At 34.9% G+C, this 16,586-nt stretch overlaps 1 protein-coding gene across 4 annotated transcripts in view; it reads left to right on the top strand.

Annotated features, from left to right (window-relative positions):
- The window catches only part of KCNH7 (potassium voltage-gated channel subfamily H member 7), a 228,201-nt gene that overhangs the window by 129,711 nt on the left and 81,904 nt on the right, over nucleotides 1–16,586 (top strand). For all 4 annotated transcript variants that reach the window (XM_065068678.1, XM_021290922.2, XM_021290943.2 and 1 more), the window contains exons 3-4: nucleotides 2,633–2,788; nucleotides 11,217–11,249. In XM_065068678.1, coding sequence (XP_064924750.1) covers nucleotides 2,633–2,788; nucleotides 11,217–11,249 — 189 coding nt within the window. The remainder of the gene's footprint in view (nucleotides 1–2,632; nucleotides 2,789–11,216; nucleotides 11,250–16,586) is intronic.

The following is a 16,586-nucleotide window of genomic DNA, read 5'->3' as shown; positions in this document are numbered from 1 at the left end:
ATCCACAATCCAGATATATTGCTGGATATTGAATCTATTAATTATAAAGATATAATTTTAATAATTATTCTGATTATATCATCCAATTGCCCCGTGCTGATAGATGAGAAATGCAAATTCCAGAAACTTCATTACAATTTTTATTGCTCATCAGAAACATTTCTTACTCTTGAAATATTCAGTATACAGACAAAACAGGGAAAACTTTCTGAGTGCAATGAAGAGCAGTAGAATGCCAGAGCGCAAATACTGAATGACTGTTTATAAACAAGCTATTTCTTAATATTTCTTTATTGCCAGCAACTCCGACAACTCAAAGTTTATTTTTGAATTTGCTGGTATTCTTTCTTTGCATTCAGCTCGTATTTTTCAGTCACACTAGAGTCATCCTTGTTATTTTGTATTTCCCTATTGCCATTGCAATAAGGACAGATACTGGTAAGTGTGTGGAAGATAACATTTTCTGTACTAAAGACAAACACTAACAGTGACTGCAACAAGCATTGTGTTTTGGTCAAATTGTGGAATTCCAGTTCCAGTCACTTGCATGATGTAAATATTCTATGCCTCCTGAAAAGCCCACGTGTCTTGGAGAAACTTGAGACTGATGAACTACACTGGACTCAGCCTGCTGTTGCAATTCAAAGGAACTATGTTCAATTATACCAAATATGAATGTTTCCCATGTTTTATCCCCAAAATACTTCTACATACATCTTAATTTTTCAATCCTGTGCTCTTTTCACGATGTTCTTAAGCTGTGGACTGTTAAACAGCTTCTGCATTTCCCCAGAGATGCGAATCCCCAGCTCCAGTACAAATGAGGTTTGTTAAATGCTTGAGGGCGGAATGTTCTACATAAACAGGAGATAGTGTCATTACTTTGCACTCTGGGAAGCATTTCAAAAGTTGAAACACCCTTGTCTCCAAAAGCAGGGAAGTTTTTAAAGACGTCTGAGGCTCCGTGATATCCTTGTTTGCAAAAACGGATAAACATTTGATCCACTGGAGTTCATTGTTTTCCAAAACTGTGCACATCTCAATCTCACCCCACCTTCAGTCCTTCGTGTCAAAGGTGTCTGACTGGGGGATATTTGCTCAACCTGTAAATCTGCCTGTCAGAGCATAGTCTACGTCACAAAATAGTATCTCCAAGTGAATCAATATAGATAATTTTGATTGTTTGAACTCAATATGTATTTTTATTAGTTAGCTAAACCACAAGGATTATTTCTAAATTCTCTTCAGACCCTCTGTTTAACCAGTCTCTGCTGCAATGCTCGGCCTGCAGCACTTCTATTTTTAGCTCTAATGGAACAGTCTTAAATTGCTTATTTTCTGTTTACTAAAGTCATTGAGCTTGTAACCATGGCAACCATGGCAAGTGCCACAGCTTAACTGTTTTATTAAATGGATTGAAGATACAGCTGTAAAACTTGAAAGGCCAGCCTGTCAGTTTTATACATAGCTCAAATTGTCATATATACCACATTATAGCAAGTACTACATTAAATGTGAGGAACCAGGATCTGATCTTTGTTTTAATGATATAAATCTTTCCCATCTCTCTACTCAATGGGAAAAAAAAAAACTTTTCATGTAAGCCAGATCGGGATCTGTTTTTACCAAACTGCACAGCACATCAAGTTTCAGTGATTACTGCATTTGAATACATAAATTGCAGATGATGTACATTAAACCAGTCCCTAATTATTATAGAAAGACACCATCTCACAGTTGTGTTTGCATGAAGCTTTTAGCACATTAATGAATTGCTTACAGTAATCACATTATTTTTGGAACAGCTATATTCTGTTAAGTTAATAGAAGGAATTAAAGTAATGGCCTTGTCAAGTGAAGCTTCTTAAGAGTTATACTGAATGAGATAACACAAATAGTTCTTTAAATCTGTAATTAGGCATTTGAACTAGGACACCTTGAGTACGAGAGGTGTTGAGGAATTACACCTTCTGCTCACTGCAGTATAAGCTGCGTATGCTCCATACACACAAAAACTGGGGTACTTTTAAATTAATACTTCAAATCGTGTACGACAGTTAAGTCAGATACTTCAAAAGGTCACTGAAAATTACTGCCACAGTTTAGAAATTTTCCATGATAGAATGCAAAACCCCATAGGATCAGATAACAAATATATTTCTTAACACAAACCTAAACATTATATAGCTCCAAAAGATTGAGAGCAAAAATAAGAATAGTGATATATTTACACTTATAAATATTTAATGCATGATTCATGCTGTTGTAATAGAAGCAAAAGCTTTAAGAATGTTTGACATTTAGAAGAATGGGGTTCTGCTTTCTTTGCTAGTGTTTTGGTTGGAACAGTGTTCACGTTGCTACTTTTGGTGCTAAATGTCTCCATATCACAAGTCTGTCTATATAGGTATTTCAGTGGGAGAAAAAAAAAAAGACATTTTAAAGGAGAGATCTTTTGGAAGAGGTAATAATCTAATAAATTGTCAAAAGCTGTATTCTTGATGCTAAATCATTAAATTCAAATAACTATTCTTCACTATCTGTTCCTGTAACTGGAATTACTGGAGTGAAAAAATAGTGACGTTTCCTTTCATTTATGTATTTCTTTCTTTTTTATTTCTTCCATCTGCAGGATCTACCTTCATTTGCAACACCCACATAATTCCAGTGAAAAATCAAGAGGGAGTAGCAATGATGTTTATTATTAACTTTGAGTATGTAACAGATGAAGAGAATGTGGCATCTCCCGAGAAGTGCAAGCCAATATTGTCGTCCAAAATTGTAAATCGTAAGTTAATCATTGGAAGTTCTCTGCTGACCTCTACTCTTAGCTGGGAGAGTAATTAACCTAGATAATAATGATACCAAAGAAATTGGTAATCCCCATTGCCTGAGTCATTTAAGACAGAATTCAAAAAAATAAGAAGTTAAATGTAGTCAAGCTTTTATGAAGTTGACAAGAAAATCTATCAGTTTTTTGGTAGTACTAACAGCACAGATCTTGTGAGTGGTGCTTCTTTAAAAGTAAAACAATTCACGGAAGTGCATTACCCTTGAAAAAAACTGATTAACGGAAAACTTAAAAAAAAATATGCATTTTTATATAACCCAAGTGTTTCATTTTAGCCTGTTCAAAATTGCATATTTCTATTTTCCTTTCCAAATAAAAAATAGTTGGTGGAAGGTTTGATTAAGTTAGACTAGAAAATATAAAATGTGGGGGTAAAAAGTTAAAACAATTAAACATCTCAATTTTATAAAATTTAACTATTTAGATTGGCTTGAATGATGTGGGGTTTTTAGATATAGAGAGAATGCTTTTGTTTTCATTCCACTCTGGAACAGAAGTGTTGTCAAAATCAGAAAACTCTACACAAGACAAAAGTCTACTTCTTACCCAGCTAGACTGTGCAGTTTTCTGTCGTGCTATCTGCAGATCATACGCTCTTTTGCTGACCTTCACTCTGCAGCAGCAGCACATGATCCTTCTGCTTTGCATCTGCACTCACGTAATCTACTCTTGCTCTGAGCTTTCCCCACACACATTCCCATTTGTCCAAGCTCTTAGGGAAGTACAGCACACTCTGACAGTGAGCGCTGACACTCTCCCCTGGCTGGCTCAGCAACAGCTGGAAAATACCTTTTCGCAGTGTCATAATCTTTAATGTTAGTACGATAAAAGGCCCTGGAACCTAAGTTTTGTGATTGTTACATCAACACTTCAGCTTTCTCTAGATAGGAGACAAAGGCCGGTACGATCTTCACTGCAAGAAGCAAGGGGAGAATTTTCCCAATGTGAGCACTATCCACTACTTCAAGTGATGACATGTTGTATTATGTTTTCTGCTAGTTATGTTGAAAAGACTATAAGGAACAGGCCTGTAGCTGTGCATATAACAGCATTACTAGGTTCCTTCTGATGAAAGTCTTTGCCATTCTTCATAATCAAGACTTTCTGCACTGTATCTTCTGGACAAAATACATCAGACCTCACTCAAAGCTTTGTGACTATTGAAACATACATAAACAAAAAGTCCCCCCCATAATATTGCCAAATCATTCACATTTTTAAAATACTAAAGTTTATTTCTATAACTAATTGGGATACTAAAAAATACTGTTTTCATTAAGCATGGAGAAAGAGCTCTTATTCACTCCAGGTGGGCCAGAGTCTTTCCACTTATGTCTGCATAACCCTACTATGGCAGTAAATATAAGGCTGTGGAAAGGAAAATTCTCATCAGTGGAAACTAGTAGCCTGCAAACAATTATTGTTCACCAAATATCACATGTTTTTAAAAGACCCTTTGTAAATATTCTGTACAATACATATTTAAAATATTTTGTTTTTATACTTCCTTTTCCATTCTGTTTTGTAGTGTTGTTTCATTTGGGTTTTGCTTTGTTTTGGTTTTTTAATAATCGATACAACAGCATTTTTCATTTTTCTTGACATATCAGGAAAACACTTTTCTTCTTCTAGTAATGTTATGGTAAAAATCCCATTAAGAGATATCAAAAAAAAAAAATAGAATTGCATCAGAAAAAAAAAAGAATTAACACCAAGTAAACACTGCTCAACTTCTGTTTCTAATTCAGGATTTTCAGGATTCCATGATCTTGTGAACTTTGAACACTTTATTTCTTAGTTTAAAAAAAAATTGTAACATAAATAAGATTGTTCAGCTGGTCCATGTTTAATGTGATTCTACTGAAAAAATACAAGGTAAAATACCCATTATGGCGATTTTTTTTTTAAAGAGCTTAATGTGCTGAAAGAGCTTTTTGTTCTGCTATTGCGATGTATCACTGTATATTTTCAAGTGTTGTCACTTGCCATACTTTAAAGCGAAAAGCCGCTAAAGAGGACATCAGAAAAAAAAAAGTGCACTTAGTCAAATCATCCTTCTCTTGTTTTACAGTGTTTACACCTGACTTACACAAGGGATTTCCCTGCTGAGAGTTCTTGAAAAGTGAATAGGTGGGGCTCCACACTCCATAAAAGAGACAAAGATCAAGGTGCAAAAGGAGGCAAAGAGACTTGATATGACGCAGTCTCCTGCTAGTGAGTTCAGCCAGATGCCAGAAACTGGCAGAAACTAGAGCAGGCACACAGCTGCTCTTACTCCTACCTAGTTGCTTGTGGTTTCAGAGCAGACTTTGTGTGGGCAGGACGGGAAGAATGCTGATACAAAATATGCTACATAGCCAACAATTCATTTTGGCAGAGAGAATTCTTAAGAAAGAGGCCAACCCATGCAAAACATCCAGAAATACTAATAACTGCAAGATGTTGTGTACAGTCCAATAGTGGATTTGAACTAAAACAAATAAACAAAAGCCTTAAAATTTAGAAAAGTCAGAGAGAGAGATCAGTAAGCAACAAAAAAGTCACAAAAAAGGTGGATTGTTTAGCAGTATTAGCAGTAAAACCATCTTTTTTAAGTCATGTTCCCACCATAGGAAAGTCAAACAGTAGATTCTCTAGGAGGAAGTTTGTTTTTCATCATCTGACTCTATTTAGAACATACATCAACAGGTAAAGCAGATGATCTGTTTTCATTGGATCACACACAAAATGGACAGTAATGGTACTGGTTCAAAAAAAAAAAAAGGGGAACAAAATTCTTTCAAATCCAACAACCAATTTGGAGAATGAAAATAGAGAGGGAACCAGCCATATAACAAGTGTAATAAATCTCTGACAAACAACCAAGACAAGCAACAGCTAATGACAAAGATTTCAGATTGTATTAACTTCTACTACCCAGAAGTCCACAGATCATGAGAGATTTCTTTTCAGAGCTCCTTAGATTGAGTTTTCTCATATTAGAATGTCTTTTCAACTTGAAAGCAAATAAAAATGACTAAGTCAGGTTGCAGGAGAGAAGAACTAAAAGTGAATAGGGAACAAAAAGATTACAGTTATTTTCCTGACCTTAGAAAATAAGATAACTCTTCCACACTACCATTCTTCCTCTAATTGATTTATTAAGAGTTGACATCAAATTTATCAAATGTAACTTTGAAAAACCTTTCCTCTTTTCTAAAAACATCTATCCTGCTAGCTGCAGCCAACAGTTTTGAACAAGATCACTTACCACAGTGCTCCTCCTGACTGAAATCTAACACAACGTAAGAGAAAAGCATTTCATGCTGTACACACAGCACATTGTTTTCAAAGGCTCTAACAGATAAGAGGAATTCTAATCAGTTAAAGGGCTGAGAGACATCTGAACAAATTAAAGAAGGTAACTTACATTTGCTAGGTTGAGCTCAGAGACTACGTTTATTTCCAGAGAGGCAGAAAATTAAAAATTTACCAGTTGAATACTGACAGATACTTTAAACAGCGTTTGTAAGCTCTTTGGGGCAGGGATCCTGTCTTTGCTGATGTGCCATTGTGATGGCTAACGCAACTAGGTTCTGATTCAGCATTGGGTTTGGCAGATTGTTATAACAATAGATTATTAAAAAAAAAACCAACCCTGGTATGTTGCCAGGCGTTTGATGACCAAAATTGAATATAAATAGAATTATTTCTAGTCTGGTGCTCAAAAGCTCCTATCTCATATGTAGCAAAAAGCTAAACAGGCAGCAATGTGAAAAGGGAAGATACTGGTTTTCACAATAGCAGTGTAAAAATCCTTTCAGCTGATCCTTTTGTTCCTTTTATTCTTCCTTGCAAGAATTTATCATAAGTTCTCTATGGCAGTCTAACCCGTGTTTGTGTAATCAAATAGCTACATTTTGGAAAATCCTAGCATCCACAAAATCGGTAAAGAGCCACTAAATCAGAGCAAACTGATTTTTCACTCTTTTCTGTTTCATTGCTTTCTTTTTTTGCCACAATTCTATTTTTCAATATTTGGCATTTCATTGGTAAAATGAAGGAAGTCTTTGTTCATATATAACTTTCTGTTTGGGGGGAAAAGAACCCCCAAATTTTTGTCATATCTTTTTGTTTAAACTTTTAACCAAATTTATTTAATACTACATCTGTCCCATATTTACATTCAGAGAGGTGAGGAAATTCCTTCTCTAAGCACTTCTTCCATGACTGGTTAACATCGTCTTCTCCAGTGAGGATCTGTTGGTACCTTGTGCAGTTGAAGTGAGACTTACAGAAACTGATTCCTGCTATACACGTCCATTCATCATCCAATCACTTTTCTAAGTTTTGTCTCACTTCCAGATGTGAGAACACTATTCATTCTTTATGTCTTTGCTAATAGGTTTGTTTGCTTTTAGTGTTGCCTTTTCTTAGATCATGTAAATGTTTTATAACTCCTGAAAGCAGCTTCTATACGCAGGGATAAAAACACTTAATTTCATCCCATCTCACTTTATCTATTAAATGCTTGAAGACATAAATACCTGCTTTTTAGGTGAATTAATATTTGTTTAGCATATTGAAGTGTTAAGACTGAAAGTTTTGAGCTACATAAGCCCTAAAAATGGATTTTACCCACGCTATAACCTTTCTTATGGACTGTTTTCTGTCACATCTGATAAGACACTAACATTTGCTTGATTGTCAGTATGATAATAAAAAATTATTCTACAAAACTGTTGTTCATAAATTTTCATGAATCTAATAATTTTCCAAATCTGTGAAATATTGCTTAAATAATGGATATTTAGCAAGACACTTTTGGAAAAGAGAACTCCTTTCGTTATACTCACTGAAAGGGAAAACAAAACAAGAAGTGCTTTCTCTAGATTTTCTACAATGAACTAAATTAAGAATAGATGTAATTCCATACCACTTTGGTAAAAAAAAACTTGTAAACACTACTAAGTTATCATTTAAATTTGTCTGCTACTAGCAGTTTTTAACCAAAATAAGATGACACAAGAATTCTTGCCAAGTGTGTTGTATAGACTTAATTAAACTCTTTATTACAAAGTGTGAAGCTACTTTAACTTCTGTATATAAGTATGGTGTTTAAATAATCTCTTGATGAAATGGAATGTAAGTATCCAACTTTATTCCCAAATCTGTCAAACATTCCAATCTGGCATGTTCATCCACTCTACCAATTGGATGAGGAATTTCTACAGGAATTTATGGAACTAGTGGTATAAATTAATATGTGCTTCTGGCACCTGATTCTGTTCTTCAGAGCTGTCAAATACTTTGCATCTGTAAAGCTAGTAACTGCAAAATAATAAAAGCAAGCATGACACAGATGGAACACAGTGAAAAACAGCAGCCATTTCCCACTGACAGAAAGTCATAGATCTGAGGATGTGGACTCTGATATGAATGTATCTATACATGTAGCTATAATTTTTCTACTCAAAGTAGGCCATTTTTGGGATTGTAATGTACATGCATGCACAAGATGAGAAAAACCTTTCAGAACAGTAATTCTGAGTAGTTGTCTTTTTCTGCCCCACATAGAGCATGCTGCTTTTTTACTGACCTATAAGTGCTTTTTCTAATATCTAATCCAGTCCTATCTAAAGCAAAACTCCTACTAATATGTAGGCTAAAATAGCTGAAGTCAGATTTATTTAACTTTAGAACATTTTGACTAGCTTGAAGTACCAACCTATAAACTGAGACTGGTTCCCAAACACAGTGTTCATTACCTCATGGGAGAAAGCCCAGAAAGTTATCTGATTAGGTATATAACTGCATTCTGCTGAAGAAGGATATTTGAGGATTGTCTTATCATTTTATTACTTAAAAATCTATAAGCCTATTAAAGACACCTTAGAATAATTTCTTGGGCTTCTTCCTCTAAAGGAAATGAGAGGATCTGTTATACATCCAATAAATGCATACTTTTTGGATAAGGTTCAAGCAAAATGAACAGGCTAATAATATTCTTAAATGGTTAAAACCACAATCAGAAAACCTTTCAAGCAAGGAGACTCTTCAAGGTGCTTATACTTCATCAAGTTGGGCTCTGTCCTGATCCTAGCAATGGCATTACATCTCAGGAGATCACCACAAAGAAAACAAGCACAACTGAAATTCAGATCAAGCCTTTCCCTTAAGTCAAAGAATTAACTCAAAGAACAGTAATTTTTCTCTGTGCAGAGCACTTTGCTATATAAATAAGCATAGCAGTTTAGTAAGAAGCAAGCATATATATTTTCTAAACATATCTGAACAACATCATCATGAAACATGATACATCGTTTGATGCATCTGAGTTTGCCACATAGAACATGGCACATATAAGCAATAGTAACCCTTTGACTTTGCCCAAAATGTAATGAGAAATTTGCCCAGCATCTTATTTTTAGCTGCACCACTGGGAGCAAATTCATCATAAGTGAGGGCTAGTCAAGAAAAATCGTGTCCAGGAGGACAAAGGTTTCTATCTAGCCAACCAGCAGCACAGTTCTGACGACCCCAGTGTCAATACGTGTGTTTGTCTCAAAGGTAAATTACAGGGAATGTTAGGTGAACGGAGACAGTGTTGAACTCTTAGCAAAGGAATAGAGCCAAACAGCAATCACCAGTAAAAGACAGAACGACCTCTGGTACTGTCAAGTTCAGTGCACCACAAATACCTAACTGCCTAATTAACAGACATTAAAATAAATACATTTTCTTCATCTTATTTTACCAACAGAGAAATACAAGTGGGGTGGCTATATTTCTGTTTCCTTATGATGGTTACTGTTGGCTTTCAGATTAGAAAGGAAGCTTCTGTGGACTGTAGCCACTTTAATTAGCTGTTTGCATTACCTTCTCTCCCAGTTAGGATCACAGGGCTATTGTGCTATATCTTGTACAAATATTCAATAAAAAAAAAAAAAAAAAAAAAGAAAAAAAAAGGCAATCTCTGCTTAAGAGATTAGAAACCAAAAAGAGGGAATGACACAGCTTTCAGTGGAAGTGACTTGTGCACACTGGACAGGAGAAGGAACACAGTCTGACAATACTCTGGCTATATCGAGACTCTGCAAATTTTCCTTTTGCTATTTAAATAAATACATAGTAAGTATGAGACGTGAATATGAAAGGGATTCTTGGATTGAACTAGATCCAGGAGTTTCTTCCAGTCATGCAGTTTTATTCATTTTTAACACGTCTCCTATTTGTTCTTTTCAAGACATTTAAGACAAGTGGGTTCTGTGAGGTAACTTGAAGGCTAGGATACTGATTTTGCAAAGTCATCCTACATTATAATACATACGCTCAGGAAAGTATAAAGATAATGAGTTTTGCTTCATTCTCTGGTGGATGAGAGATACATATGTCTCTATTATCCATAATAAGAACCAGCAGAGAGAACTTAACACATCTGTGCACTTGTTAAATTGGAGATTTTAACCTTGAAGAGGAAGAATTCAAAACTATCAGTGTATCTCACACTTAGACAAAGAGAACTCTACTAGTTTTGCAGATAAAATATTTAAATGCATTTGAGCAGCTTTCAGATGGACACTGATTATAAGGAATATGTTTTGTTATTTATATCATTCAATGTGGAGTAGACATTATTTTAAGGTAAGCAAACAAAATAGATATATAGATAAAAGTAAGGGAGTTTACCACCACTGTGTCTTTTTTCTCAGGCAGAGAATCCTGTCTTTATTACCTGACTATATTAAGGAGCAGAGTTCCCAGGCAAGCTGGGCATTTCAAAGACCTGAAAGCAATTGGCAAAAACATATAGTCTGAGGAGTTCTTCCCATGAAGACATGAAATGAGTAAGCCCTATCAGGAACATGAAACTTCTCTAAGTTCATACTCTGTACAAGTGTCAGTGGATAAAGTCTACTCTTCCTAAGGAGATTATGAATTCTTCAACTTTTCAATAAGTTTCTTACAAACAAAATTGGCATCTCCCAGCAAATAAATTATCACTGAGATCAGAAGAGGTTCAGTCTCATAAGAAATAGCACATTAGTCTGGGTACATCTCCTTGAGTTTTCTATCTGAAACATTAGCCAACTTTAAAACTTGGTAATTGGAAACATATATTGATCTATGTGATAAACTTGGTAATTATCTTAGTATTCTTAATGGAATGGTTCTTAAATTTTCCAGATAAATACAGAAATGTACTTTTAGAATAATTCTTCTGCAGATTAAATGTATTGTATATGAATTCAAACTACCTGAATTTGCTTCTAAAATGGGTGGAAATTTGATATTCTACCTTCTTTTCTTAATAGTCTGTTTATTTTTTGAATCTATTTCTTTTGAAGCTAAAGCTTTTTGTAAATCTAGTTTAATTGTATTTCAGATGGTAACAACCTTTCGAGTGGCTCTTCTTCAGGTAAATCTATCTTCTAAAACTCTATCTACTAAAGTCCTTTTATTGCTTTGTTCTGATTCTATTATTTCAAAATCTCATTACATTTTATATAATTCTAGAAGAGTGCAAGTCAAAATAGGGCTCTTGCTCCCACTCTCTGAATACTTATTTCTGCAATACTATACATATAACAGCTAAACTATTAAATTTAGTATAATTATATGACATATAAAATCCAAATGTAGTGATACTTTTCAGCTTATTATCACTGAAAGCTCTTGTATGCAGAGCATAAAAAAGTTTCAATCAATACATGAGACAAAACACACTTCAGAAGTTGGTAGCAGTATAACAATTCAGCGTTAAAACATATTGAGAACTTCCTCAGGCTTCCTGTCTCAGACAAAAGCAATATTCTTTTTTTCTATGAAGTCTGGCAACCAAGATGATGAAGGGTTGAGCTCCTTTGATTTGAGTTTCTTGAGGATTAGATTTAATAGATGGAATGAATTCTTTTTTCCATCTACCAAAAACCCCACCATATTCTCTGCATGACAGCAAAATACTATGCTAGTTGATGACTTCTTTGCATATATTTTTTGTGATGCTTGCTATTTTGTTTCATTGCAGATATTTACTTTTTTCTTCTTTCCACTTCTAATTATTCCTAAGAAATAAAAATGCAAAAAGTGAAATCTCTTTCTTAGAGGACCAAAAATTATTTTTCCTTATGTTTGTTTCACAAAGACACTGTAACTCCTATAATCTTAACATAGTGCATAAGATCTAGTAAACTGACATCTCTATCAACAAATGGGAAGAAAACTAAACGGGTAAATTAGGTTCACATTAACATTCAAGGATATAACCATTCCATCTTTTAAGGGAGACAATGATGATGTTTTTCAGACTAAATTCACTGGTCAGCCACACACAGCACAGCCCTACATGTTGCTAGAGACTTCATTCCCTTCCTTTCATGTTTTTCCAGGCTACTCCAGAAACCTATTTGTAGACAGGGAGATCTGGAACCCTATTATTCTCTTAGACATTCTCAATACTAGGTTTTAGGAGAAGTATAGCCTGAAGATAAAAATGTGCCATCACCAGCACAGAGATGAAACAACTTTCTCACTTACAAAGGAACATAAAGAAGATCGCTGGTACTAATATTTACAGAACTAAAGCGCAACCTTAAATTTTAGAGAAAATTAAAAGAAGAATCAAAGTGCCAAAATTAAAGTGGACCAGGGGATTAGAAAAAAAAAAAAAAAGTGTCTGTGCAGTATCTGGGAATTATAAGTTTAAGATTCTAAAGTTAATAATCAGATTCCTTTTCCTGCCTGAAAAGAAATGAAGATTATTTAATGAGTAGAGCAAGAAAATGATCCACTTATGTATGCTCCTCTACATGTGTGGGAAAAGAACTACAAAAAAAACCATAATTGGCTCTTGCTTTAATTCTCTGTCTGAGGCCTGCTGAGTCTGGACAGAAAAGAAGGCAACGTCGTGTGCCTCGGTGTTTACATAGAGTACATTTGAGTATCTGCTGCTATTTTAGGCTGCCAAAGTTCAGGGATTCCATTCCTCAAAAGTAATTGTTTCCTTCAGTCTGTTGCACGAGTTGCTAGATGGTATTTCCTAGTCTTTGAGCAGCAATTCAGCAACTGCCCATATCTGTATTTCTGGTAACGTGGATCCTGAAAATTCCTTGAAAGTAGGCATTCAATTAGAATATCTTTCAGCAAAGAGCTGACTTGTGCTCCTTTTTGTGAAAGTAACATTGCTCATTGTTTGGGGAAGTTTCAGAACAAAAGTATTGTTGAATTAACCCATGCTCTGGAGGATAGTCTGTCATAATCTATCTACTTTATTTGCCCTTGTCAAAGAAAAGTCTCTCTGTTTAGAATAGGTTGATCTTTCTGGATATGTATTTTGTATTCTTTAATTTTATACGCTGAAAAAGTAACTTGTGTTTCATATTATAGCCAGATAATTATCCACTTCAATAATACTATCCAAGACTTTGTTTTCTTCATCACTCTACCACAACTAACAGGTTGTACCAGAACACAGGCAGCTCAGAGTTTGGTTTAGCTCTCAGTCTAGGACAGGTGATACATCATACCATGAAGCAATTCTGACAGTTTCTACACCGCACTTAATTTATTTTGTGCAAAGTTTTCATGCATTTGAGCTCCTTTGATTTGAGTTTGGAAAGTCTAAATCTAGAGAAGACTAAATCTAGTTGCCAGATAGGGAGCCTGAGAGCAGCTACGATTGTTTTTCCCTTTGGTTGACTTGTCTGAAAGACCCTTCGTGTACCGGTTTCGGATAACTACCTCTCTGCATCAGCATGAAAGCAGCAATGCTGCTAGAGATGCTACAACAACTGGCTGAGCAATTCTTTGAGGAGACATCATGACTTACAGTTGCTGTCTCCTAGGGACACCCTTCTGCAGTGCTCAGGTCAGGAAACGAGGAATGACATGTGCATTGACTTGGGCTAAACAGACTTTGGGATAGCACATAGCAACTACCAGTAAGCTTAAAAACACAAAAGGAATTGTAGTGGAAGTGTTTCTCTGACTTTACCACTATCTAGTATGTAAGTGTACATTTTCATCACTAGACATTTGAGGAGTACATTCTCTGCAACAAGGCAATATTTAGTATCACTTCCATTCCTTGTTACAGAGTGCTTGCACAAAACAGAAAGGGAAATTACTTGCCATGTCAGCATATTGGGTTACTAAAGAAATCCTTATTCAGTTATGTTCTTGCTGGAATACCCCATTTTCAAAATGAAATTTGTATTGACGAGTAGGTAATCTGCAACTATGATTATGACTGTTGATAAGGTCTTTTTCGACCTTTAATATTTTTTTCCCTGCCATAAAATTCCACAAAATTCTATATGACAGTATTTAGTGTTTAAGAATTGCAATTTTCCATTAATGTTAACATTTCCCATTTCAATGTTTAGGGAAAAGCAAGGCTATTATTTTTTCTTATCAAGGTAAGGATTTTTCCTACACTTTTTTTTCACAAAACTATCAACAAAAATATTTTATTTCTGTGAATTCTAAATATCTTCTCCTTTGACCTCCAAAAATACGAAACAGAATTTTTAAAAAGCTTTCAGAAGGCAAGAAAAGTCAATTCAAATTTGGGACTTTGGAGATAACACCTGCAAATAGTTTAGAAGTGTCCTTTCTTGTCCGTAGTGTATTTTTCGACCGAGTTCTGCTATTTAGAAACTCTAAGGGTTGGCTGAGATAGCACAGAGAACAAAAGCAACTAACAGATTAAATCATTTGCACATTACTTATTCAGTGAAGCAAGGTTGGAAAGGAGGAGGTGGAATGTAAGCCTGGAATTGTGACTCAGACTTGACTGCTTTCCTCAATTGCTCTTAGCAAGCCCCACTTAAACAAAATCTCTGACTCAGCATTAGTAAGAACTTGGCAACCTAGTCTTCATCTCCAATAAAACATAAGTATTTTAATGTAACATTGTCTCTATGTTTCTAGTAAATAGCTAGTTGCATCTCAAAAATGTTTTTGTATTGTAAGCCAAGAAAAATTTGCTCTGACATCATACCTACACAAAGAAGGGGTTGTCCACTTTCAAACAAAAGACTTTACCCCGTAAATAGCATGCCAGGAAAGCTTCCACTGACCCTTCTAGTCTATACCACAGCAGCAGGCCTGGGGCCGTGAATTTTGCTTCATGACAAACTGTATTACTACTGAGCTGAGCAAGGAAGTGTAATGTAAACTAGACAAATTCTGAATGGGCCTCCTGATAGCTTTAGCTGCAGTGCTGCAGGAGAGAGCTGAATGTCCAACACATCACAGAGCTCATTATCTATTCATTGAAGAAGAATACCAATGCTCCTCCTCTAAAGAATATTCAAATTAAAAAGCAGGAAATACAGACTTTAACTTTGAGACTTTTTATTACAGTTTACAGAAGAATAGCAAAAAGCTACTCAATTGATTTTTCTATTTCATGCCCAAGAGTCTTAGCAAGAAGCAAAATTCTCACTGAGTATTCTTTCCAGCTGAACTGCCATTAGACAGCTAAATCAGTAATGCAGTATAACATGGTCGTATTAACTTGGTGAAGCAGAAAAGACCATCTGCACCACCATGAATGTGACTAAAATAGAGTGCCAGCAAAAAGCCTTTAACAGTGTCTAATTCCAGAATACACTACGGTCGGTATTTTTAAGAAGTTCAGTGTAATTGATGGAAATAAATAATAGTATTTGTTTCATTTTTAATGCAATAGGCTTAAAAATTGATTTATAAACTGCTTTACAACTTCATTCTACATGCATTTAAAAATAATAAAATTATTTATGTACTTCACTGATTTCAAATGTAAGCAATTTATTCAAGTATATTTAGTAAGTTAGAAGAACTACACATGTTCCCAAGCTGCACTCTGCTGAATATCGCTGTGCAGTCTGAAAATTGGCACCTCTACCTGCTGTTTAAAATATGCGTCTCTGGTTTTATGTAATAGAGATTTCTGTCTACTGTACTATCATGTCTGTATACGCATTAGAGTAACAGATTCAATGCTAAATATCTGGAATTCAACAAGCTTTTTCAGAAACTGTCCAAAAAAAAAGGAAAAAAAATTCTGTGAATTTATAGTTTAAATATATGGGAAAAGGGTGGAAATAAAAGGCCAGATTTCTAAATACTGAGATGGAGATGTTATCAGTAGAGTCTCACAGGTTTTTTAATACATTTTCAATTACTTAAATAAAAATAGGTGTGAACAGTGACGTGACGTTATTTGTGGATGTCACAAAATTATTCAGAATATGATATGAGATTTACAGACATAACCTTTAATATTGAGCGGCCAAGTGATAAAACAGCAAACAAATTTTTTTATCTGTTACCAATCAAAGAACAAAATCTCTCAGCTGTTATGGAAAAAATTTTAAATTGACACAGGCTGGGTAGATAACTCTAAAAGGGTAGATAGCTGTAAATATTAGGAATTATAAGGAAAGGGACTAAGATCAAAATAAGAACCTGTTATGTCATTGCACTGATCCCTGAGTCTGGGAGTAGCTCGGGCCACTGCCAAAAATGAATATATTAGAAATGAAAAGAAATTGACAAGAGTGAGAAGGATGATCAGAGGTACACAATACAGTTACACAAGTATTCTTCAGCTTGGAAAAGAGGTATACAATGAGGAATGTGACAAATGTATGAAAGCTGTAAACATTATTGAGATTATAAAAAGGGAACAATTATTAGCTATTTTTCATATCATAAGAACTATCACCCTTTCCGAGGCAATTGGTTTGTAGCAAGCAAGGGGAAGTAC

This window comes from Columba livia, chromosome 7 (assembly GCF_036013475.1).
Source record: "Columba livia isolate bColLiv1 breed racing homer chromosome 7, bColLiv1.pat.W.v2, whole genome shotgun sequence".
Taxonomy (NCBI): domain Eukaryota; kingdom Metazoa; phylum Chordata; class Aves; order Columbiformes; family Columbidae; genus Columba; species Columba livia.
The sequence above is the reverse complement of the archived record's forward strand: the minus strand, read 5'-3'. Positions and strand labels throughout refer to the sequence as shown.